Source organism: Lissotriton helveticus, chromosome 11, assembly GCF_964261635.1.
Source record: "Lissotriton helveticus chromosome 11, aLisHel1.1, whole genome shotgun sequence".
NCBI classification, from domain to species: Eukaryota; Metazoa; Chordata; class Amphibia; order Caudata; family Salamandridae; genus Lissotriton; species Lissotriton helveticus.
The window spans coordinates 1,155,471,141-1,155,494,750 of NC_136072.1; the positions used below are offsets into that span (position 1 = coordinate 1,155,471,141).

Genomic DNA, 23,610 nt, shown 5'->3' on the forward strand with positions numbered 1-23,610 from the left:
GGTACATATGGAGGAGATATGTTTGGAAGTTCCCCTTTTGTGTTGTTTACTACTCCTACTATGAGATTGTATGCAAACTACAGTCCTGAAGAAGGTGTTTTAACTACAAGATACACCGAAACGCGTAGACAAGAGGACACAGTTAATCTGTTTTAATAAAAATCATGTTTTTAATATTATGATATGTACTGAGAAGTATGTAAAATTCATTTGATTATTGGCAATAACTGTTGAAAGAATTACTTAAAAGATATTCTTTAAATGTTTGTTTTTACGAAAATGTATACGATATGTAATGAAAATTGTTTTTAAATGGATACAATATTGCTTACATTTTGATAAAGATGCAAATAATAAAATAATAAGAATATAAATTTAGATTACGTGTTACTATATTTGAAATGTATGTACTTTTTCTTTGGTTCACTGTAGTATGCATACAATCTCATAGTAGGAGTAGTAAACAAAACAAAAGGGAAACTTTTCTTTTTAGTGATTACAATACCCGGTCCCTTTTGGTCTAGCCAGGGAAACTCTCTCTTTTTTGGACGGGAGATACGTTTGGAGCCACGAGGTAAGGGGCATATCTATCCTACGTCTCTGCCACCCATAATCATGTATCAGTAAGAGCTCTTTTTTCTGTGTGGTGCTGACATCATGGGGTGCCTGCATCTCCGTCTTCAAAAAAATAAATATTGCAAGAGCTATAGGTGGGAGATAGTGAGAAAATCAAATGGGGCCAAAACATCAAGGCCTAACTATTGAGAAGCAGAATATTGTGAAGGTCAGAACATATAAGTTTACTATACTTATCCTCACATTTTCCAAATTCCAGAACAATGTCCTTGGTGGCTTATTTACTTCACCCATGATATTAGTGTGGTAATTTAGAAAAATGTATATTATAAATTAGCAGGGCTCGACAAATCCACTCGACCGCTCGCATTTGCGAGGTAAAATTTATGAGGTCGAACTATTTTTAGGTCCTACTCGCCCTTTCTGGCGAGTAGGAAAGCATACTAACTTTTGTCCTCCGTCTTTGAAAACGGAGCAAATGTGACAAGATAAGATTTAAAGGCATCTTTATTGCTCATTTGCTTTGTGAGCAATAAAAAGGCCTTTAAATCTTGTTATCTTGTCACAATTGCTCTGCTTTTGGAGACTGAGGTCAAGTAGGTTACTGTTAGGTCGAGGAGATTTTTGAAGGTACTAGACCTGCAGGACTAGAACCATTTTTCAGATTTTTCGAGACCTGATTAGTTATGTATTGTAGAAAGAATATCAGAGTGGAAATGTGTGGCTCTCCCTCTGGCCAATCAACAGCAACTGCCAAGGAGTAGAACCATCTAGCCACGTAGGAATGTGGAATGCACTAGGCACAGTGCTCCACACTCCATAAACAACATAGAAGATTACAACAATTAGCAATCGTAACTGACGTCACTTTACTTTATTTACATGAACATACATTCTAATACATTTCTATCACAGAATCAATGGAATAATATATGTTATAGGACCGAATATAAGACAGACTGTTTTCCTATCCCTCTGCTGTTTATAGGTGTGTGGTAAATAGGCAGGAACCCACAATCATGTATGTGTATATACATTCACCTAAGCCTGCTACACCAATCATAAAGAAAAAAATGTCTTGTTTTGGATTCGAAATTGTTAGAACAAAATCTTCAGTGGGAAGATGGGGCACTATATGTGCCTCAGAATACCTATTTATTATCAAGTTCATGTTATTTACATAGATAAGTTAAAGAAAATGAAATTTCACCAGTTACTACCAAGTCAGCCATTTACCTCATGGGAAGAGATGTCCTGAGAGCAAGCACTGAAGCCTGCCAGTGGCTCGCGCGCGTCTGCAGAGGCCATGTTCTTTGGGAACTAAAAGTGACACAAAATATGATGTCAGTTCAACAGCAAGCATGCAGAGATAACACTGTGTTTCTTATGTAACAAACTCATGAAGCCATGTTATCTGCAATAGTAGGTGTGCGTACTCAAGACCATTTAATCTGATACTGGTCAGCGCCGCTCGCCGCAGAGGAACACAACAATTACTGGACCCTCACCCTTTCAATTGCAGGATGTACTACCCTATCTTAATTGCAGAATATACCACTCTAACCTAATTACAGGATATATTACCCTTGCTTAATTGCAGGATATACCACTTTAGCTTAATTGCAGGATATACCACCCTAGCTTAATTGCAGGATATACCACTCTAACTTAATTGAAGGATATACCACCTAGATTAATTGCAGGATATACCACCCTAGCTTAATTGCAGGATATCCCACTCTAGATTAATTACAGGATATACCACCCTAGCTTAATTGCGGGATATACCATTCTAGCTTAATTACAGGATATACCATCTAGATTAATTGCAGGATACACCACCCTAGCTTAATTGCAGGATATATCACTCTAGCTTAATTGCAGGATATACCACCTAGATTAATTGCAGGATATACCACCCTAGCTTAATTGCAGGATATCCCACTCTAGATTAATTACAGGATATACCACCCTAGCTTAATTGCAGGATATCCCACTCTAGATTAATTGCAGGATATACCACCCTAGCTTAATTGCAGGATATCCCACTCTAGCTTAATTGCAGGATATCCCACTCTAGATTAATTACAGGATATACCACCCTAGCTTAATTGCAGGATATCCCACTCTAGATTAATTACAGGATATACCACCCTAGCTTAATTGCAGGATATCCCACTCTAGATTAATTGCAGGATATACCACCTAGATTAATTGCAGGATATACCACCCTAGCTTAATTGCAGGATATCCCACTCTAGCTTAATTGCAGGATATCCCACTCTAGATTAATTACAGGATATACCACCCTAGCTTAATTGCAGGATATCCCACTCTAGATTAATTGCAGGATATACCACCCTAGCTTAATTGCAGGATATCCCACTCTAGATTAAATACAGGATATACCACCCTAGCTTAATTGCAGGATATACCATTCTAGCTTAATTACAGGATATACCATCTAGATTAATTGCAGGATACACCACCCTAGCTTAATTGCAGGATATATCACTCTAGCTTAATTGCAGGATATACCACCTAGATTAATTGCAGGATATACCACCCTAGCTTAATTGCAGGATATCCCACTCTAGCTTAATTACAGGATATACCACCCTAGCTTAATTGCGGGATATACCATTCTAGCTTAATTACAGGATATACCATCTAGATTAATTGCAGGATACACCACCCTAGCTTAATTGCAGGATATACCACTTTGGCTTAATTGCAAAATATACAACCATAGCTTAATTGCAGGATATACAGTTCTAGTTTAATTGCAGGATAAACCAGCTTAATTGCAGGATGTAGCAGCTTAATTAAAGGATATACCACTCTAGCTTAACTGGAGGATATAGCAGGATATACTACACTAGAGTGATTGCAGCATATAGCTCTGTAGCTTACTTGCAGAATATACCACCCTAGGTTAATTGCATGATTTACCACTCTAGCTTAATTGCAGGTTGTACCACCCTAGCTTAATTGCAGGTTATACCACTCTAGCTTAATTGACCATGCTAACTTAATTGCAGGATATACCACTCTAGCCTAATTTTAGCATATACCACCCTAGCTTAGCTGCAAGATATATTACCCTAGCTTAATTGGAAGATATCCCACTCTAGCTTAATTGGAAGATATAGCACTATAGTTTAATTGGAGGATATACCACTCTAGTTTAATTGGAGGATATACTACTCTAGTTTAATGGGAGGATATACCACCCTAGGGTGATTGCAGCATATATCAATCTAGCTTAATTTCAGGATATACCACTCCAGCTTAATGTTAGGGTATACCACTATAGCTTAATTGCAGGGTATACCACTCCAGCTTAATTGCAGGGTATACCACCCAGCTTCATTGCAGGGTATACCACCCAGCTTCATTGCAGGGTATACCACTCTAGCTTAATTGCAGGGTATAACACTCCAGCTTAATTGCAGGGTATACCACTCCAGCTTAATTGCAGGGTATACCACTCCAGCTTAATTGCAGGGTATACCACTCCAGCTTAATTGCAGGGTATACCACTCCAGCTTAATTGCAGGGTATACCACTCCAGCTTAATTGCAGGGTATACCACTCCAGCTTAATTGCAGGATATACCACTCCAGATTAATTGCAGGATATACCACTCTAGCTTAACTGGAGGATATAGCAGGATATACCACTCTAGGGTGATTGCAGCATATACCACTCTCGCTTAATTGCAGGCTGTACCACTAGCTGAATTACAGAGTATACCATTCTAGCTTCATTGCAGGATATACCACTCTAGCTTCATTGCAGGATATATGACTCCAGCCTAATTTTAGGGTATACCACTCCAGCTTAATTTCAGCGTATACCACTCCAGCTTAATTTCAGGGTATACCACTCCAGCTTAATTTCAGAGTATACCACTCCAGCTTAATTTCAGGGTACACCACTCCAGCTTAATTTCAGAGTATACCACTCCAGCTTAATTTCAGGGTATACCACTCCAGCTTAATTTCAGGGTACACCACTCCAGCTTAATTTCAGGGTACACCACTCCAGCTTAATATACCATTCTGGGTTAATTGCATGATATACCACTCTGGCTTAACTGGAGGATATAGCAAGGTATACCACCCTGGGGTGATTTTAGCATATCCCACTACTCTAGCTTAATTGCAGAATATAACACTGTAACTTAATTGCAGGATATAACACTCTAGCTTAATTGCAGGATATACTACCATAGTTTAATTGCAGAGGCCGTGTCGAGGAATACTGGTGCTCTTTCAGGAGGCCTAATGTGCGCTTAGGGCAGAAAATCCTTCTGAAATATTTTGTAGTATGTATGTATGTGGTAATTGTACAGCACGAATTAAGCCAGAAGGCAGGAGAGCGCAGTATAGTGTCAAAGGTAGAAATACAGCCAACGAGTGATAGGAGAGGTAACTGGGTTCTGTGTGCAGAAGTGGAACTGTTACTGCATCGTGCTGTAGTGTCCTTTAAAATGTTGCGTCTTTTTTTTCGTTATTGGAGCAGGGTTGAGTAGTTCTGATGGCTAACAGGGATGTTGTTTCAGATCCTGGCTGCATAGATGGTGACAGATCAATAAACAATTTTTAAAAAGCCAGCAAGAATATTACATACACGATGTCTATTGTCAAGGTGAAGTGGGAGACCAGTGTCTGCAAAGTTACAAAGAATAGGTAGAGCAGGTCCTGGGATAGTTCAGCTGGGTAACCATCTACTGCTAAGATCTGTGTTTAAACTGCAGGCCACATGTTAGTATCCAGAGGACCCTATTCAACATCCTTAGAGGAATATAATAACCAACTTGACTGACACAAATATTACATATATATTTTTATTTTTCACAACTTGGAAGATGCTTGGCTCCACCTCTAAGTGTTGTACACATTTACGACAAAGAATGTTTCATTTTCATATTTTTACCCCCCTTGCGTATCTTTTTAGTCTTCGACTGCCATTTTATGTTCTAAAAGGTATCATTCTTATTCTATTGGACAATAATATCGCACACGCGGCTCATGGAGGCAGAAACGCTCCAAGAGGCCTAGCAGCTCTGCCCATTTCTGAAACACTGTAGACTCTCCAGGTCTCCGCATCTGTCTTTTCGCATACATCAAGAGTACTTCCATGGTCTTTAAGGGTCTGCATTATATCATCTTTCTGACTGGAGCAGCAAGAAGTTCACATGATGTAGCTGTAGAGTGTACCTGTTACCATGGTAATGTGGCGTCTATTTGTTTTAGTGAATGTCTGAAAAAGGCCTTTCTTGGCAGAAAACATTTTGAAGTCAGGCATTTGCAGCAATAGCCTGTGTGTGCATAGATCCCTGTAATGCCTCATTAGTAGTTATTGTCGTTTTACGCTGCTTGTGTACCACTAAAAGCATGTATAGCATGAGACACTTGGTGGTTACAAGGATATGTAAACACAGGCTAATGAAAAGGTTTGAGCGCAGAGTAAAAGAACGAGTGCAGCTTTTCTCATACTCAACCAGAGGTTATGGGGGCATATGTTTCTTTCTTCCTTGCATTGGGGCATACTACACCACTGACCCCCATTCCTTTCACAGTGTCAACCTGATGTGCATATGCCTAGTTCTCCTTCGCCAAAGACACAAATAATCAGGGCTCGAAAAAATTCCACTCGACCGCTTGCATAGTCGAGCCAAATTTAACAAGGTTGAGCTGTTTTTAGGTCCTACTCGCCCTTTCTGGCGAGTAGGAAAATAAACCAACTTTTGTCCTCTGTCTGTGAAAACGGAGCAAATGTGAAAAGATAAGATTTAAAGGCATTTTTATTGCTCACAAAGTTAATGAGCAATAAAGATGCCTTTAAATCTTGTTATCTTATCACATTTGCTCCGCTTTCAGAGACGGAGGTCAAGTAGGTTGCAGTTAGGTCGAGGACAATTTTTAAGGTACTAGTCCTGCAGGACTAGTACCATTTTTTGGATTTTTCGAGCCCTGATAAGGTATGGCAATATGCATGAGAAAAAGAAAAAAGAAAGAATATTGCATATTGCTCAGGTCGCGAAACCAATAGTCCAAAACGTTGTCTCATGCACATCCATTAAATTGTTATAATGCCCGTCTTGACTCTGCCATGTACAGTGTTGTTTGTTGCCTGTGCCATGTGGTCAGAACATCTCAGGTATGCTCTGCAGTCTCCTTACTTTCCATAGGCGCATATCAGTAATGCCACCTATGGAGCTAATCATCAGATGACCATCCTAAGGAAACTTAAAACCTTCCTCCCACAGACCGACTTAAAAATGGCAGTAGACGCCCTAGTGCTACCAAGATCGGACTATGGAAGCTCCACTCTATGCAGACTTCCCAAATACAAGCTGGCCCCACTGTGGGCATCTCTTACCGCTGCGGCCAGACTGGGCTCTAGGACAAAAAGAAATAACCACATTTTTCCGACCTTGAAAGATCTGAACTGGCTACCCTACGAGGCAAGAATACAACTAAAGATTGCATGCATGACACATAAAGCCCTGCATACCAATACCCACAGTTACTTAGCACAAAAGCTAGAGCGGTCGGGAGGATGCAGACAATCCCGAAGTGCGAGTTCACTACTACTGAAACTGCAATCCTTCCACAAAAAGAGAACCGGTTGCAGAGCATTCTCAGGTATCGCACCGAAGATTTGGAACTCCTTACCTCCAAAAGGTACGCAGAATCTCTTCCTTTACCTCCTTCAAAAAAGAAGTAAAAATACTTCTAATGAACAAATTGACATCCTAAGACTTTGACTCATACGCGACTATTACCCACACACGTTATCCTATATACCACTGTCCACCGCTTTTGTATCGACTGTCGAATATTGAATGTATGTATATTACCCATATCATCTAATATTTCAAAACAGTGTAATGTAAAGCGCTCTGATACCATCTTGGGACATCTTCACGCTATATAAAACTTTATAAATACAAATATATTTCTATTTCCCCCACTGCAAGCTCTTGTTTCACTGCACCCCATGTCCATCTTGACTCCATGCTCCCCATGCTATGTCTTGCCTTACTTACTAGATCTGCTCCACTAAACCATGGCTGTACCATTCTGTTCTCGTTTCTCCCTGCTTGCTTTCATCTCTTTCTCATTCCTACCCTGTTTTCGCCCATCATCTATTGAAACATTTCGACCTTGCCTGGTGCCCTCTTCCAGTGGCCTGTTTTGGCCCCATTCTACACTTGTGTTACTGACCTTTTCTATTTGCGAATGCCAAGTCGGACTTCCAACCCTGGATGGCCCTAACCCTGCCCAGTCTGCACCCTGCACCGGCCACTACCCCCCCCACATTCTGCCCTTGCCTTGCATGTATACTCCCAAGCCTTGTTTAACCCCGTACCACGTTCTTTTGGGCCACCCTGCGCTCCCTCCATGCCAGGTGCTGCCCCCAGGGCCGCACCTGCAGCACAGCTCATGGCTGGTGCTACTATGTCTCCTGGGGGGCTGCCGAGAAAGTACCAGCAAGGCCCTGCTTCCCCATCAGCACCCTGATCCGCTTCCCCTCCATCCCATCCGACTCACCACACCCGGGATTTGAGCCCCCCTATATACCCAGAGACTTCTCAGATCCTCTCCAGCTCATCATATCTATTAAATGTCCCCAAGATCTGCAAAGTCCCTTGGGGTGGCCGCTCAGCGCCTTTTCTAGCCCCTAAAATCTGGAATACTTTACCCTTAGAGGAATAGAACACTTTCCCCTTTACACTACACTTTTACTCTACGTGCCATTACCCCGCTGTTTTTAAACCGCAATTTTTTTTACAACACAGGGCTTTACACCACAAATTCTTTTACAACACAGGGCTTTATACCGCAAACTATTACAACGCATTCCCCATTACAACGCAATTTACTATTTTAAGTCCACCGTGGCGTTACTTTGGGAAATGAGCTCTAATAGTTTGCAGTGTAAAGCCCTGCGTTGTAAAAGATTTTGCGGTGTAAAAACTGCAGGGGTAATGGCACTGCGGAATAACGCATGCGGGGCAAGGGAGGTTCCCCCCTTAGAGTTACCTTACTGGAGCATGAACTTCCATCCCGAAAAGCTCAGAAGACTTGGTTGCTTAGGAACTAACTCTACCTCACATTGATTTGACGACTTGCGATGTCAGCTTCAGCGCTAGGAGGCCTTCGGGTAGCCAGGCGCTATATAAAAACTCCATACTAGACTGGTGCAGACCAGGAGCGCCATACCTGCGGTCAGCAGCACGATGCAACCCCATTAGCAACAAAGCCCTGCCTCCCCTCCCTGCCCCAGGGACTCTCACCAGACCATGGGATCAGTCTAGCCACACGGACCGTCCTGCAGCCAGCAGTATGCACAGCCCTTGTAGCATTACAGCTCTGCCCCGGGTGCTCTCAGCAGACACTTCATACATGCAGCAGCACCCTTACAGCACATGGCACCATGATGGAAGCCCAGACACCAGCTGTGCCCTTCTGCATCCTGCCCTGCCCTCCTTCCCTTCAGCAGGACACAGCCCTGTCTCCAGCTCTGTCCAGGCTCCTCTAACTTAAGCACCCAGTCCTGGCACAGCTCTGCCCCAGGCCTCTCAGGGGACCCTGGATCTGTTTAGCACCCTTCCTGCAGCCAGCAGCACAGCACCGCCCTGTGTCCTCTCCCTGCCCCAGGCCTCAGACCAGACCCAGGACCATTTTTTAACAAGCATTGAAAATGCAATAGGTCTCGCAATAGAAGAGTTTGACATTTTTCGTTTTGCATATGGATGAGTGGCGTTGCGTGGATGAGTGGCGTTGCGTGGATGAGTGGCGTTGCGTGGGTGAGTGGCGTTGCGTGGGTGAGTGGCGTTGCGTGGGTGAGCGGCGTTGCGTGGATGAGCGGCGTTGCGTGGCTGAGCGGCGTTGCGTGGCTGAGTGGCGTTGCGTGGGTGAGTGGCGTTGCGTGGGTGAGTGGCGTTGCGTGGGTGAGTGGCGTTGCGTGGGTGAGTGGCGTTGCGTGGGTGTGTGGCGTTGCGTGTGTGTGTGGCGTTGCGTGTGTGTGTGGCGTTGCGTGTGTGTGTGTGGCGTTGCGTGGGTGAGTGGCGTTGCGTGGGTGAGTGGCGTTGCGTGGGTGAGTGGCGTTGCGTGGGTGAGTGGCGTTGCGTGGGTGAGTGGCGTTGCGTGGGTGAGTGGCGTTGCGTGTGTGAGTGGCGTTGCGTGTGTGAGTGGCGTTGCGTGTGTGAGTGGCGTTGCGTGTGTGAGTGGCGTTGCGTGTGTGAGTGCCGTTGCGTGTGTGAGTGGCGTTGCGTGTGTGAGTGGCGTTGCATGTGTGAGTGGCGTTGCATGTGTGTGTGGCGTTGCGTGTGTGTGTGGCGTTGCGTGTGTGTGTGGCGTTGCGTGTGTGTGGCGTTGCGTGGCTGAGTGGCGTTGCGTGGCTGAGTGGCGTTGCGTGGGTGAGTGGCGTTGCGTGGGTGAGTGGCGTTGCGTGGGTGAGTGGCGTTGCGTGGGTGAGTGGCGTTGCGTGGGTGAGTGGCGTTGCGTGGTTGAGTGGCGTTGCGTGTGTGAGTGGCGTTGCATGTGTGAGTGGCGTTGCATGTGTGAGTGGCGTTGCATGTGTGAGTGGCGTTGCATGTGTGAGTGGCGTTGCGTGTGTGGCGTTGCGTGTGTGTGTGGCGTTGCGTGTGTGAGTGGCGTTGCGTGTGTGTGTGGCGTTGCGTGTGTGTGTGGCGTTGCGTGTGTGAGTGGCGTTGCATGTGTGAGTGGCGTTGCGTGTGTGAGTGGCGTTGCGTGTGTGAGTGGCGTTGCGTGGCTGAGTGGCGTTGCGTGGCTGAGTGGCGTTGCGTGGCTGAGTGGCGTTGCGTGGTTGAGTGGCGTTGCGTGGGTGAGTGGCGTTGCGTGGTTGAGTGGCGTTGCGTGTGTGAGTGGCGTTGCGTGGTTGAGTGGCGTTGCATGTGTGAGTGGCGTTGCATGTGTGAGTGGCGTTGCATGTGTGAGTGGCGTTGCATGTGTGTGTGGCGTTGCGTGTGTGTGTGGCGTTGCGTGTGTGTGTGGCGTTGCGTGTGTGTGTGGCGTTGCGTGTGTGGCGTTGCGTGTGTGAGTGGCGTTGCGTGTGTGAGTGGCGTTGCGTGTGTGAGTGGTGTTGCGTGGGTGAGTGGCGTTGCGTGGGTGAGTGGCGTTGCGTGGGTGAGTGGCGTTGCATGGGTGAGTGGCGTTGCGTGGGTGAGTGAATGGTTAGCTGTTGCTTATGCGACGTATAGCACTTAATACTAAAGTAGGCAGACCTTCTTAGCCTTTGTGAGAATAATAGCAAAATAAAAATAAAAACCAGATCAAGTCAAGGACGCAAACGGCACCATGCTATTGTTTATTTACTCAGATGATTTGCATAAAAATGTAACTTGTTGCGTGTGTGAGTGGCGTTGCGTGTGTGAGTGGCGTTGCATGTGTGAGTGGCGTTGCATGTGTGTGTGGCGTTGCGTGTGTGTGTGGCGTTGCGTGTGTGTGTGGCGTTGCGTGTGTGTGTGGCGTTGCGTGGCTGAGTGGCGTTGCGTGGGTGAGTGGCGTTGCGTGGGTGAGTGGCGTTGCGTGGGTGAGTGGCGTTGCGTGGGTGAGTGGCGTTGCGTGGGTGAGTGGCGTTGCGTGGGTGAGTGGCGTTGCGTGGGTGAGTGGCGTTGCGTGGTTGAGTGGCGTTGCGTGTGTGAGTGGCGTTGCATGTGTGAGTGGCGTTGCATGTGTGAGTGGCGTTGCATGTGTGAATGGCGTTGCATGTGTGAGTGGCGTTGCATGTGTGTGTGGCGTTGCGTGTGTGTGTGGCGTTGCGTGTGTGAGTGGCGTTGCGTGTGTGTGTGGCGTTGCGTGTGTGAGTGGCGTTGCGTGTGTGAGTGGCGTTGCGTGGCTGAGTGGCGTTGCGTGGCTGAGTGGCGTTGCGTGGCTGAGTGGCGTTGCGTGGCTGAGTGGCGTTGCGTGGCTGAGTGGCGTTGCGTGGGTGAGTGGCGTTGCGTGGTTGAGTGGCGTTGCGTGTGTGAGTGGCGTTGCGTGGTTGAGTGGCGTTGCATGTGTGAGTGGCGTTGCATGTGTGAGTGGCGTTGCATGTGTGAGTGGCGTTGCATGTGTGAGTGGCGTTGCATGTGTGTGTGGCGTTGCATGTGTGTGTGGCGTTGCGTGTGTGTGTGGCGTTGCGTGTGTGGCGTTGCGTGTGTGAGTGGCGTTGCGTGTGTGAGTGGCGTTGCGTGTGTGAGTGGCGTTGCGTGTGTGAGTGGCGTTGCGTGGGTGAGTGGCGTTGCGTGGGTGAGTGGCGTTGCGTGGGTGAGTGGCGTTGCGTGGGTGAGTGGCGTTGCATGGGTGAGTGGCGTTGCGTGGGTGAGTGAATGGTTAGCTGTTGCTTATGCGACGTATAGCACTTAATACTAAAGTAGGCAGACCTTCTTAGCCTTTGTGAGAATAATAGCAAAATAAAAATAAAAACCAGATCAAGTCAAGGACGCAAACGGCACCATGCTATTGTTTATTTACTCAGATGATTTGCATAAAAATGTAACTTGTGAGCACGTTTCTCTAACTCTCCAATAATCCCATTACAACACTTTGTACAAATGAGATTGGGACTCATCCTTCCGAAGTCGAGAAAAATGTGCAACGCTGTGTTGAAGTTAATTTTTTTAATTAACAAAATGCAAATAATGTGGAGAGATTTCAAGTGATTCAGGAATGGGCGCCCTTGTAAAGAGAAAGTACGGCCGGCCTGGGCAGTGATAGGGGAGGAGGGAGGAGAAATGCGAGTCACGGCAGCAGCAGCCTTTGATGTGCCTGCCGGCCGGCCGTGAATAATTAGGGGGTGAGAAATGCGCTCGGAGGGCTGCCTTTGATGTGGTAATGCGAGGCAGGCAGGCAGGCGGCTGGTGGCATTGTGCACGCGCTTTTTAGGGCTTGCGCAAGCGCAATGACCTAAAAAGCACATGCACTTGAAGGAATCGCCAGTGGAATCGCCAGTGGATAAACACTGGATAAGCCCCTATAGAGCTTCGCCAGCTATGCGCTGAAGCGCATCAGCAGGCGAGCCCTAAAAATGTATTTATTTAATGCGATTTTGTATAGCGCGAACATTACCCGAAGGTGTCAGAGCGCTTTACAAAAGAACCAGTTGCGTTACATAAGGACTTTGGATTACATGAGTTCCATAAGACATACAAACAGAAAAACATTGCAAATGTACAAGTTGTAAGGTCACTCAAGGAAGAGATAGAAACAGAGAAAAATTGCAAATGTACAAGTTGTAAAGTCACTTAAGGAAGATATTTAAACAGAGAAAAATTGCAAATGTACAAGTTGTAAAGTCACTTAAGGAAGAGATTTAAACAGAGAAAAATTGCAAATGTACAAGTTGTAAAGTCCCTCAAGGAAGAGGTATAAACTCTAAAAACATATAGGAATGGTAGTAAGTACAAAGGTCTACTACATATACTAGTGTTTAGAGCTCTATATATACAAATAGTAAATTCACTATTACATGGGAACATAAAAAGAATTACAAAAACATTACACAGTTTCATGACACCCTTGCAGCAGCGCCCTCCCTACAGCCAGTAAGTAGCAGGGCACAGCCTGGTCTCCAGCTCTGCCCAGGCTCCTGATACCTCAGCACCAGCCCTGCCTCCCCTCCCTGCCCCAGGAGCTCTCACCAGACCCTGGACCCCTGTAGAAAGCCCCTCCCCGCAGACAGCAGCATGGCACAGCCCTGCCTCCAGCTCTGGCCAGGCTCCTGTAACTTTAGCACCAGCCCTGCCTCCCCTCCCTGCCCCAGGAGCTCTCACCAGGCCCTGGATCCGTGCATCAACGCCCTCCCTGCAGCCAGCAGCATGGTGCAGCCCTGTCTCCTGTAACCTCAGCAGCAGCACCAGCAGTGCCTCCGGTGTCACACTCTAAGAGCTCCGGCCAGAAACCGCTGCCGACGCCTGGGTTCCGCCCGGCACTGGGAGGGAAACACCGGGGGGCGGGGTCAGAGGGCCAGCCCTCATTGTTCCCCTGGTGGTGAGGCGGGGAGTGACACTGGAAGTCTAGACCAGCCTGGTGGGCACTGTGCAGAAACCGCAGACACACAGACCTGCAGCAGGAAGTGTGCCAGGACCCAGGCTGGGCTTGCACACTGTCCACATAACATATCCACCACAGCTGCATCTGCAAAGCTTAACTACCGGCAGCCATGTGTGTGTTTTTTTTTTATGTTTAATATTCTGACATGATCAAATAAAACTGATGGAAAGTGTTTATTAAAATATTTTACAATTCAATAAAAAAAAAACCAGTTTTTTTTGGGGGGGGGGGGGTTTCAGAAGCACTATGCACTATTCAGTAGCATCTGACTTGTAATGTTTTAATGTTCGAGCAGGTGGGTCAGTAATGCAGTTATGTTAATCTTTTGAGGGGACTACAAACAGTTATGCCATTACTAGAATTATGGGTAAGAAATATATTGTGGTGGAGCGCCTGATGGGGTTTGACATTAAAAACAAAACAAGTATCATCAGAATAAATGCATTTTATTTTTACATTTTCATAATCATCTCTTACACCAAATATGATGGTGGGCTCTACAACACAGTCCATCAAAGGCAGCTTTGTAATCCTCTACAAAAATACAATCATGTTGTAACAATTGCTTTTATGTTGCTGAGCTTGACTTCTTAAAATGCTCATGGTTACTCTTCTTCAGCAATATATAGGGCCTGGTTACTGGTAGCCCGTTAAATTGGCATCCACTCACATTTATAAGTGGTGTGACGTTTATCACACCCAGTAATTAATCACTGGATGCAAAAAATGTTTGTACCCTCTGTTAAATTTCTGCAGGTCAAATCTGACGGAATTTAATGGAGAAAATGCCAGGTATTTACCAGGACTACAGTAGTATGGGGCCATATGTATAAAGCTCAAATGGGTTTGCAAACGCCGAAATTCGCAGAATTTCGGCGTTTGCAAACTTGCGATTCCTTATTTTGCGATTGCATTTAAGGAATCGCAAATTTTGCGATTCCTTAAATGCAATGTATGAAGCACCTAGGTTGTGCGATTTTTCATTAAGAAATCGCAAATTACCACCAACTTGAAGTTGGTGGTAATTTGCGATTTCTTTCACAAAAGCACTTTTTTGCATTTGTGAAGGTGCCATGTGGCGCACATACATGCCCTTAGGGCATGTATGTGCGCCATAAGCCCACACATATGAATTTCAGGGGTGCATCAGGGTGTCCTTATGACACCCTCGCACCCTTGAAATTATTCTCAATTTGCGAATCGCAAATTGAGAATAACTTCACATTCATTCCTATGGGCCTCGTGGCAATTTGCAAATCGCAATTAAGGAATTTTAAGAAATCGCAAAAAAAATGCGATTTTCTACATACATACCAATTTGCAAATCTCAAATAGCGATTTCTAAAAAATCGCTATTTGAGATTCGCAAATCTCGATGTCGATACATCTGCCCCGTGGTGAGGTAAGGACAAAAATCTGTATGCTATTCCCACAAAAGTCAAAATAGGCAATATTTACTGCATTCAATAAATTCCTAAACATCAGTGTCAGATGTGTATCACGTGCAAGAATGATCACATCCAACACGGTCTTCTCATAATGGGGCCTATGAAGTAGCAGGTTAACAAATAGAATCTGTCCACATATCCCGAAACCTGGCTTGCCTTTATTCATCTAAATACAGAAATGACATAGAAATGACTCAGGCACACATTACGAGGGGCTCCTTAAATTGTTATGTGCCAGTTTTTTGGCAAACACAACAGCCCCATAATTTTCCCCAGGTAAATTTTGACAGGTCTAATATAGATCCCTGTAAAATTAACTGGGTAAAACACCCAGATAAGCAAATTTTAGTAAAAGTAAGTACTAAAATCCACATTATTCCCCACATTGGGAAAAAAGTTATAAAAGGTACTATTTATCTCACCCAATAAATTCAGAATCCTAGGGAGTGGCCCTTTTGGTGGTGGCCAATGTCCTCTGATTACTTGAATGAGACAGTTTTTGCCTTCTAGTACTTAGCCTATGTATTTATGCCTATCGCCTTTTATAGCACATACTTAAAACAAAATGGAGTGGTCCAGTGTTATGGACATAGGCTGGGTGGCGTAAGGAGTAGTAAACTAAGGGAAAATGAAAGCCAGAGACTGCAAGGCCCTAACATAGAATGGAAAGTGGAACAAGGACAAGAGGTGGCAATTTTAGATAGTTTGATGATCAAGAAGTCACAGATGAGGTGTCTGTTATTTGAAGATTAAGGTCTCTTTTCTGAAGCAGAAGACTGATGGTGCTTGACCACATCTTGACATTAATTTGGTCTGCCATGATATCCCCAGTTTCTTCTTGAAAACATCTGCTGGATCCAGAAAGAAGATTGTTTTAGTTTATGCCTTTCCTCTTGGCAAGAATTCAATTTGTCTTTATCAACTCAGATACGCGCCCAGGGTTCCATATTAACATGTGAGTTATTAAGGCTTCAAGGGTGCCCTAGTTCATTTGCACTGATTATCACATGCAATGGAAGCCAACAACGTAATGTTTGGAATTGATCTGGTATAATAATTATTACCTGTTCTGAGTGGACCCTTCAACAATAGGATAGTACAAGGGTATTTTGGTGCTTCGTGCATCAAAATCAGCATGTCTCTGTGCTTGCTGAGTATTTTAGTCTGGTAAATGTTGTTAGGTTTGACCTGCTAAAATGTATCAGACAGATGTGGACTTTAACGTACATGGTCATTACCGGTTGTGAAGAAATCTCCACGAGCATATTGGCCACCGCTCCACAAACCTTTTGGAATTTAGCAGGAAACTCAGAATCAAGACCTAAATGTTTAAATGGTTGTGCTGGAACATCTGGTATTAGCACTTTAGAATTGTTTATTCATACATTTTCATTGTGTGATCTAATTTTTTACTTTTCTGAAAATCAGCTTTAGATCACCAACAACACTAACTTTGCCATTTACCAAGTCTTTCCCCAGGACCTGGCCCCAGAACAACCAGGGAGTATGCTTCACCAATACTGCCCCAAAAGCCTCGCTAGGGTGGCAACCTCACTCCATATTATCATTGAAACTGGTTACAATACTTTCTTTCTCAACTACAAATCATTGCTGTCAGGAGTGTTCATCTAATACCCAGAATGCATGAAACTGTCGCATGAAACAGGTTCTTCGGATAGTCACCTTAGATTTGGCCATGTTTGCCTTCCGTTAGGGAACTTGCCAGTCAACTGCAAAGCTCTCAAGTCTCCCTCATCATGCGTGAGACTCACACATTTTTAGACTGTGTTGAGCTCTCTCACAATAGCTAACTGGCATATCTAGTGAGGTGGGCTCTCGCCTGATCTGGGTGTAGTAGAGCTGTGCTTGGTACAGACCTGCTCCTAGGATCTGTAGAGGCTTCAGGGTACCCCATTTCCAGTGGTGGTGGGGGGGGGGGTTCATAAGACCCCCCTCGGTTGATGGGATGAGTGTTGTTCCTCTTCATGTACAAGTACAGTGCAGTGCTGGTGGTTACTGAAGTTTTGAGGCTTCCATTGTTTCACTGACGTCACGTACCGACTCGTGACGTCACTTTCCTTGACGTCATTTTCCGTGACGTCATCAGCACGCTCACCGTCTCCCCCCCCTGGAGTTTTCGGGAGCACTGTCCACCTGTGACGTGGCGACCTTCAGAGCTCCTGTCAGAGGGCGCCCCTCCCCCACCGCCTCCGAAGCCGCCACCCGCCGCCCTGACAATAGGCCTCTGTTCCCTCAGGCGCTGCCCCGCCCGCCCCCGGGGCCCCCGTCACAGCGGTTGGAACCCCGGGGCCCCCGTCACAGGCGGTTGGAACCCCGGGGCCCCGTCATCCCACAGGGGCCGCGGCTCCTGGCAGTCTCAGACCCCCCCACACAGGCCGCGACCCCCCACGACCGGACCGTCGAGTCCCCAGGCCTTTGTCACAGCCCACCCCCCACAGAACCCCCACCCCCTCCAGGCCGGGCCTAGTTCCCGGCGGGCCCCTCGGGTCCCCAGGCCTCTGTCTCACACCCGAACCCCTCCCCCCCTCCCCTCCAAGCCTCTGTCCCAGCCCCCCCCTCACAGTTTGCCCCCCCCCCCCGCTCCCGGCCGGAACCTCTGGCCCGGGCCCTGTTCCCGGCCGGACCCCTTTGCGCCGCGCTCACTTCCTGCCGGGCCGCAGCGCAGGCCGGGCCGGGGATGGAGCGGCGCTGAGGGGCCGGCGGAGGGCGGGAGCGGCGCGGGCAGGCCCATGGAGGGGCTCCGGCGCTGAGAGGCCCCCGCGGGCGGGACACCCCCCGGGGGCAGGCGGACCATGAAGCTCGTCAAGCCGGCCTGGGTCAACCACAATGGTAAGTGGGGGTCGAGGGGGGGCAGAGGCGGGAAGGGGCATCTACGAACTCAGGGCCTCTAATTGTGGGGTTCGAGGGTTAGATTCAGGGGTGCCAAGGAAGAGTGAGGACCTGAGGTGAGGAGCAGGCACCCCTGGAGGGCGAGGAAGAGAGGGGCCACCTGCACAGGGCAGTGTCAGAGAGAGGACACCTCTACAGGGCAGTGTGAGAGAAGAGGGAATCTGCACTGCATAGTGCCAGAGAGGGGCCACCTGCACAGGGCAGTGACAAGGCAGCACCTGCACTGGACCGTGTCAGATCACTTTCACAGGGCAGTGTTAGAGGGGCCACCTGCACAGGACAGTGCCAGAGAGAGGCCACCTGCACAGGACAGTGCCAGAGAGAGGCCACCTGTACAGGGCAGTGTGAGAGAAGAGGGAATCTGCACTGCATAGTGCCAGAGAGGGGCCACCTGCACAGGGCAGTGACAAGGCAGCACCTGCACTGGACCGTGTCAGATCACTTTCACAGGGCAGCGTTAGAGGGGACCACCTGCACAGGACAGTGCCAGAGAAAGGCCACCTGCACAGGACAGTGCCAGAGAGAGGCCACCTGCACAGGACAGTGCCAGAGAGAGGCTACCTGCACAGGACAGTGCCAGAGAGAGGCTACCTGCACAGGACAGGGCCAGAGAGAGGCTACCTGCACAGGGCAGTGCCAGAGAGAGACCACCTGCACAGGACAATGCCAGAGAGAGGCCACCTGCACAGGACAGTGCCAAAGAGAGGCCACCTGCACAGGACAGTGCCAGAGATAGGCCACCTGCACAGGGCAGTGATAGAGGGGGCCACCTGCACAGGGCAGTGCCAGAGAGAGGACGCACCACAGGGCAGTGTCAGAGAAAGAGGGCATCTGCACTGGACAGTGCCAGAGAGAGGCCACCTGCACAGGGCAGTGATAGAGGGGGCCACCTGCACAGGGCAGTGTCAGAGAGAGGCCACCTGCACAGGGCAGTGTCAGAGAGAGGCCACCTGTACAGGACAGTGTCAGAGAGAGGCCACCCCCACAGGGCAGTGTCAGAGAGAGAGGCTACCTGCACAGGGCAGTATAATATGTAATAAAGGTAAGCTATTCTGGTACTGTAAGGAATGTTTATACATGTTATGTACTAGATTTAAGTATACCTTGTTAAGGAATGTTGTATGCATCATTCAAGGATTAATACTTCAGCTGTGAAGCACTGGTCGTGGGTCCTGTTATGAATAAATCAACCTATTGAATTTGGAGTGTCATTGGATTACTTTTGGAATCACATACTACATTTATTGGGGACGGGATTTATGGACTGGACCACCCGACAAAATTTGGAGATTGTGAGTTTTCACTTTCTGTTTCAATTTTCGGAAACGGCAGAATTTATATATTAAATATTTGGCACATTCTTCGGATCAGCTTTGGAGATCTGTTTCGCACTGTGTTCGCCTAGCTTCTTTCCTGGCTGAGGGTGAGTTCTTACAGTTATGCCTCAACTTAATGCTGAGAAGTGTGCCGAAGTGTATTGGACTTTATTTATTGTTATACTTCATTGGTTGCCGAAAAGGAATTTACTCGACCGTTGAATCGAGCGGTGGCGTGTTTACTATCGGCTGCTAGTATCTGGCATGACTGTTGGTTCAGACGCGTGATCCAGCGCTCTGATTGAAAAACTGTCTCATAAATGCTACCTATTACCTCAATACTCACCATTAATCATAAACACTTATAAAGGCCCATAATACCAATGAGACCATTTTTGAGCAACTGAATCATGTGGTCTGATTAATCATAACTATCCACAAACTATTTACATAATTATATACAACTGTAGTTTATCTATTTTCACCATGGTTTTAAACTAATATCATTTATAATCAGGCCACTAAGGCGATTGGATCAACTGATGGAAACTAGACCATGAATAAACAAGACCAGCTTGTCTTATCAAATCTAATTCTATTAACTTTATTTTTCATAAAGAAAACGCATTTACGTTTTAGAATCTTTATTTTATAAGCAAATAATAAAGCAGCATTTTAATAAGGAAATGTTTTTTTTTTTTTTAAACGGACACCTTCAAAGCAAACTCAGTAATATGAAATATTAGCAGAATAACAGTTTCCATTCCCTAAATCTATTTCCCTGTCTAATTCTCACTCCACCTAGAAAGGAAAAATCATTTAAAGTCTGCTGTCCTTACGTGCGCCAAAAGTCCAACAGCATGTCACGTCAATCAGGAATCGGAAAGTAGAGCGCTTTTTCCCTGCTCATAATGTCCGGTTTTATACCTTTCTCTCTAGCTAAACTTTCTACATTTTACATTCTTTTGTGCTAATCCAAGCTTTTCATTGGCTGTCCTGTGTCAGTCCATGATAAAACATTAGGTCATCTCCGATTCTTGACCAAGTCCAGGCTTCACATAAGCCCTATTGTCTTTCAGTACCACGACTTTCAGCTTCCTCAAGAAAGTTACTTTTCCTCGAGTTTCAAACATTTACTTCCTATCCTTGGCAGACACTTTAAGTTCCTGTCCTTGAGCCTTGTCTCCGTGAGCACGTTCTATTCAACCAAAGAACTGCTTTTTATTCAATTAACGATGACAGTGCGGTAAAAATCTCCACAGCTACGCATGTGCGAAGGCTTCACTCTGGACAAGCTTTTGCGTCTGCAGCTCTGTCAGCCATGTTTTCTGAACCATCTTTAGGCCTCACTTTGGAAACTATTATTAAACAAACACAAGACATCAATTAATTAAAGAATTGAGACCCATTCTGTTACCCACCCCCATTACTAATTAATCCCGTTAATTATGTTACCTAGCAAAAGCACATACAAGCAGCATTATAATTACTTTTCTTCGTTGAACTGCACGATCTCCACAAGCTTTTTGTCACGGAAAAGACATAACATAGGCACACAAAATAAGCACATGCCATTAGTTAAACAGCCGCATTTAATACTGACAAAGACAATAGACATAGTTAGTTTATTATTTTTCTTTGCGTTTGCAACATATAGCACATTAGTTTATCCCGCGTGTACTGATAAATGCATTTTTAAACTAAGTTGATTAATAATTTCACCACATGCTTATTAGTTTTAATTACTTATTATGGGAGATTAACTTCACAAGTTTGAACAAAATCTTGTTCATCACCTTGCTCCATCACGTGCATTATTCAAGTCTGCATTTTTCAAACACTGCTTCAACTTACCCGCCTCGTCGCGCATTGAGAATCTCTTCACTTAGGATTCCGACTGCGTATGGACATTCGATTGCTCATCATACCTTGACATCATCGTGTCAACTCCAGGTTCTAACTGCGCATAGACAGTCGATTGCTGCACGTATCCTGACATCATCGCGTCTTCTCACGCGCAACTCACACTACTGCCGCCATTTTGACTTTGTTATTCTTCGCTGCTTAGCAACAGAAAAGACGGAGAATACCACTACGAAGGAGTTTGACCATTTATCTTGTTCTACATATATTCGGAGCACCGCGTTGCAACTATTTAAGGCTTCCTTAATTTAAGGCTTTATTCATTTTCCTCAATCAATCTTATTTTAAACATTTGTTATTATTGGGAGGTATTTTCAAAGACAGTTAATCTGTTCTGTATTTGAAGGAACAGTTCATTAACTTTGCTGTTTTCTCAAACCTTATCATATATCCAGGTTAGCTGTTTCCACATATTAGATTAGTTCAAATCAAATATAACTTTATTCGGATTATTACGATCCATAAAAGCATTACAGTTAAGAAGATTTTCAATGAAATCTGATTTAACAAAATACTTAAGAGCAGCGAAAAGGAATTTCGACAGTGTATACAGTACTATTAATTTAAAAGTTTAGAGGTTTTTCCGATGTCTGTATATACATTTCAAAAAATTAAGGACATGGTAACATGTGGCTTCAGTGTCCAGAAGCTGCAAGCTCAACATGGCTGTTCTACATTGTCTGAGACCCCAAGATTTCAAAAGGGTCAATAGCCAGAGTTTGCGGTGTTCCTGATAAAATTTACAGAACAGAACTGTATGAATAGTGGATTGACCTGATATCCCATCACATGGACATGGAGGTGAGTTTAAATCCCAAACATTTGGTATTGGGAAGACCACCAGTCTGTGAAATGTGTTCAGTCTGAATCTTATCAGGAGAAATCGTTCGAAAGTACCAATATCAAGGTTTAAATAGGGCTGCATTGAGAGAGTAGATTGGACCAGCATGGCATGCTGCACTGACTGTTTCCCAGCTTCTACCTGGAGTCTCAATTTGGACAGGTGATCCAACGCTCGCTTTTTTAGATTTTCATGTGCGAGTTCTCCAATTTTTTCGGGATTAAGATAATATTTTTCCATTCCAAGGTCGCAAAGAAAGGACCGAATATAGACCAGCCATTTGATTTTAGAAACGTAGTCCAGAGACATTGCATCCGCCATTATTGTTTTTGTAAGGTCGTTTTTATCTGACATCCAAATACGTCGCCAAAGAAGAAGCGGTTGGATTTTAGCAAGATCTTCAATATACGGTGCCCCCAGTTCTAAGTGGCAGGCGTAAACAGAGGAAGTTTTGGGTGCAGATAGGATGAATCTAAAAAACTTATTTTCTGCAATTTGCAGGGAGGTAACGTCCGTGTATCCCCATAGTCCTGCTCCATATAAAGCTGTAGATTGGCACTTGGCTTTATATATGGTTAACAGTTCCCTGGGTGGACGTTTTCCTAATTTTTGAGAAAACGACACCAATGCGGCTAGTGCTCTTTTGAAGCAATGTTTTCTGGCTTCTACTGCTGGTTTCCAGGAGAGTTTGTTGTCTATCATGACCCCCAAGTAACAGTATTCGTTTGTTGGGTCAATTTTTTGACTTTCGAGGTAGATGGATTTTTGTTGTTTATTCCCGACCCCAGCCTTCATTACGAAAGTCTTTTTCACGTTTATGTGGAGGTCAAGAGTTCTCATAAACTGGGAATATCTGTTAAGGGACCTTTGGAGTTCACGGGGAGTTTGTGCGAGAAGGACGGCGTCATCCGCATACAGCAGGGCGGGGATCGGGCGGTGTTTGGCCAGTGGGAGGTCACGGGCACCCTTTAATAGCTCAACCTCCAAGTTGTTGGTATAGAGGGAGAAAAGAAAGGGCGCCAGGACACATCCCTGTCTGACTCCTCGCTCTACTGTGAAGGACGCCGTCAGTTCTCCCTTTATCCCGTAGCGAACTCTTGCGGATGGATTGGAATAGAGTTCCCTTAGAAAGTTCAGGAGTGGTGGGTCTACCCCCATCTGTGCTAGGAGGGACCACAATTTTATGTGGGAGACGCAGTCGAAAGCCGCGGACAGATCTACGTAGGTCATATAAAGTTTTGCTTTCTTTGCATGCACATATTTCCCGAAGATTATTGATAGGTTTAGGGCTTGTTCCACAGTGCCTAGTCCTTTTCTAAATCCGAATTGAAGGTCGGATAAAATACCTCTTTCTTCCGCCCAATCCTGGAGTCTTTCTAAAATCACTCTTCCTGCTATTTTCCCCAATGAGTCCAGCAGGGAAATTGGGCGATAGCAGGCTGGGTCCGAACGATTACCTTTTTTAAAAATCGGCACCATGATGGACTTAGTCCAAGACTCCAGAATTCCTATTTTTGCCGTAG

General features: G+C 45.7%; 2 protein-coding genes across 4 annotated transcripts in view; one reads left to right on the top strand and one right to left on the bottom strand.

Annotated features, from left to right (window-relative positions):
- Nucleotides 1-17,216, bottom strand: part of MRPL40 (mitochondrial ribosomal protein L40) — a 39,218-nt gene extending 22,002 nt beyond the window's left edge. Inside the window, exons 1-2 of one of the 2 annotated variants that reach the window (XM_078667956.1) lie at nucleotides 16,975-17,216; nucleotides 1,813-1,896 (exon numbers count right to left, since the gene is read on the bottom strand). In XM_078667956.1, coding sequence (XP_078524082.1) covers nucleotides 1,813-1,896; nucleotides 16,975-17,084 — 194 coding nt within the window. In that variant the 5' untranslated portion in view covers nucleotides 17,085-17,216. Of the gene's footprint in view, nucleotides 1-1,812; nucleotides 1,897-13,369; nucleotides 13,493-16,974 lie in introns of those variants that run through there. The other variant, XM_078667957.1, reaches the window with a different exon arrangement.
- A 544-nt stretch (nucleotides 17,217-17,760) lies between these two features.
- HIRA (histone cell cycle regulator) overlaps nucleotides 17,761-23,610 on the top strand; it is a 383,198-nt gene continuing 377,348 nt past the window's right edge. For both annotated transcript variants that reach the window (XM_078667954.1, XM_078667955.1), the window contains exon 1: nucleotides 17,761-17,947. In XM_078667954.1, coding sequence (XP_078524080.1) covers nucleotides 17,911-17,947 — 37 coding nt within the window. In that variant the 5' untranslated portion in view covers nucleotides 17,761-17,910. The remainder of the gene's footprint in view (nucleotides 17,948-23,610) is intronic.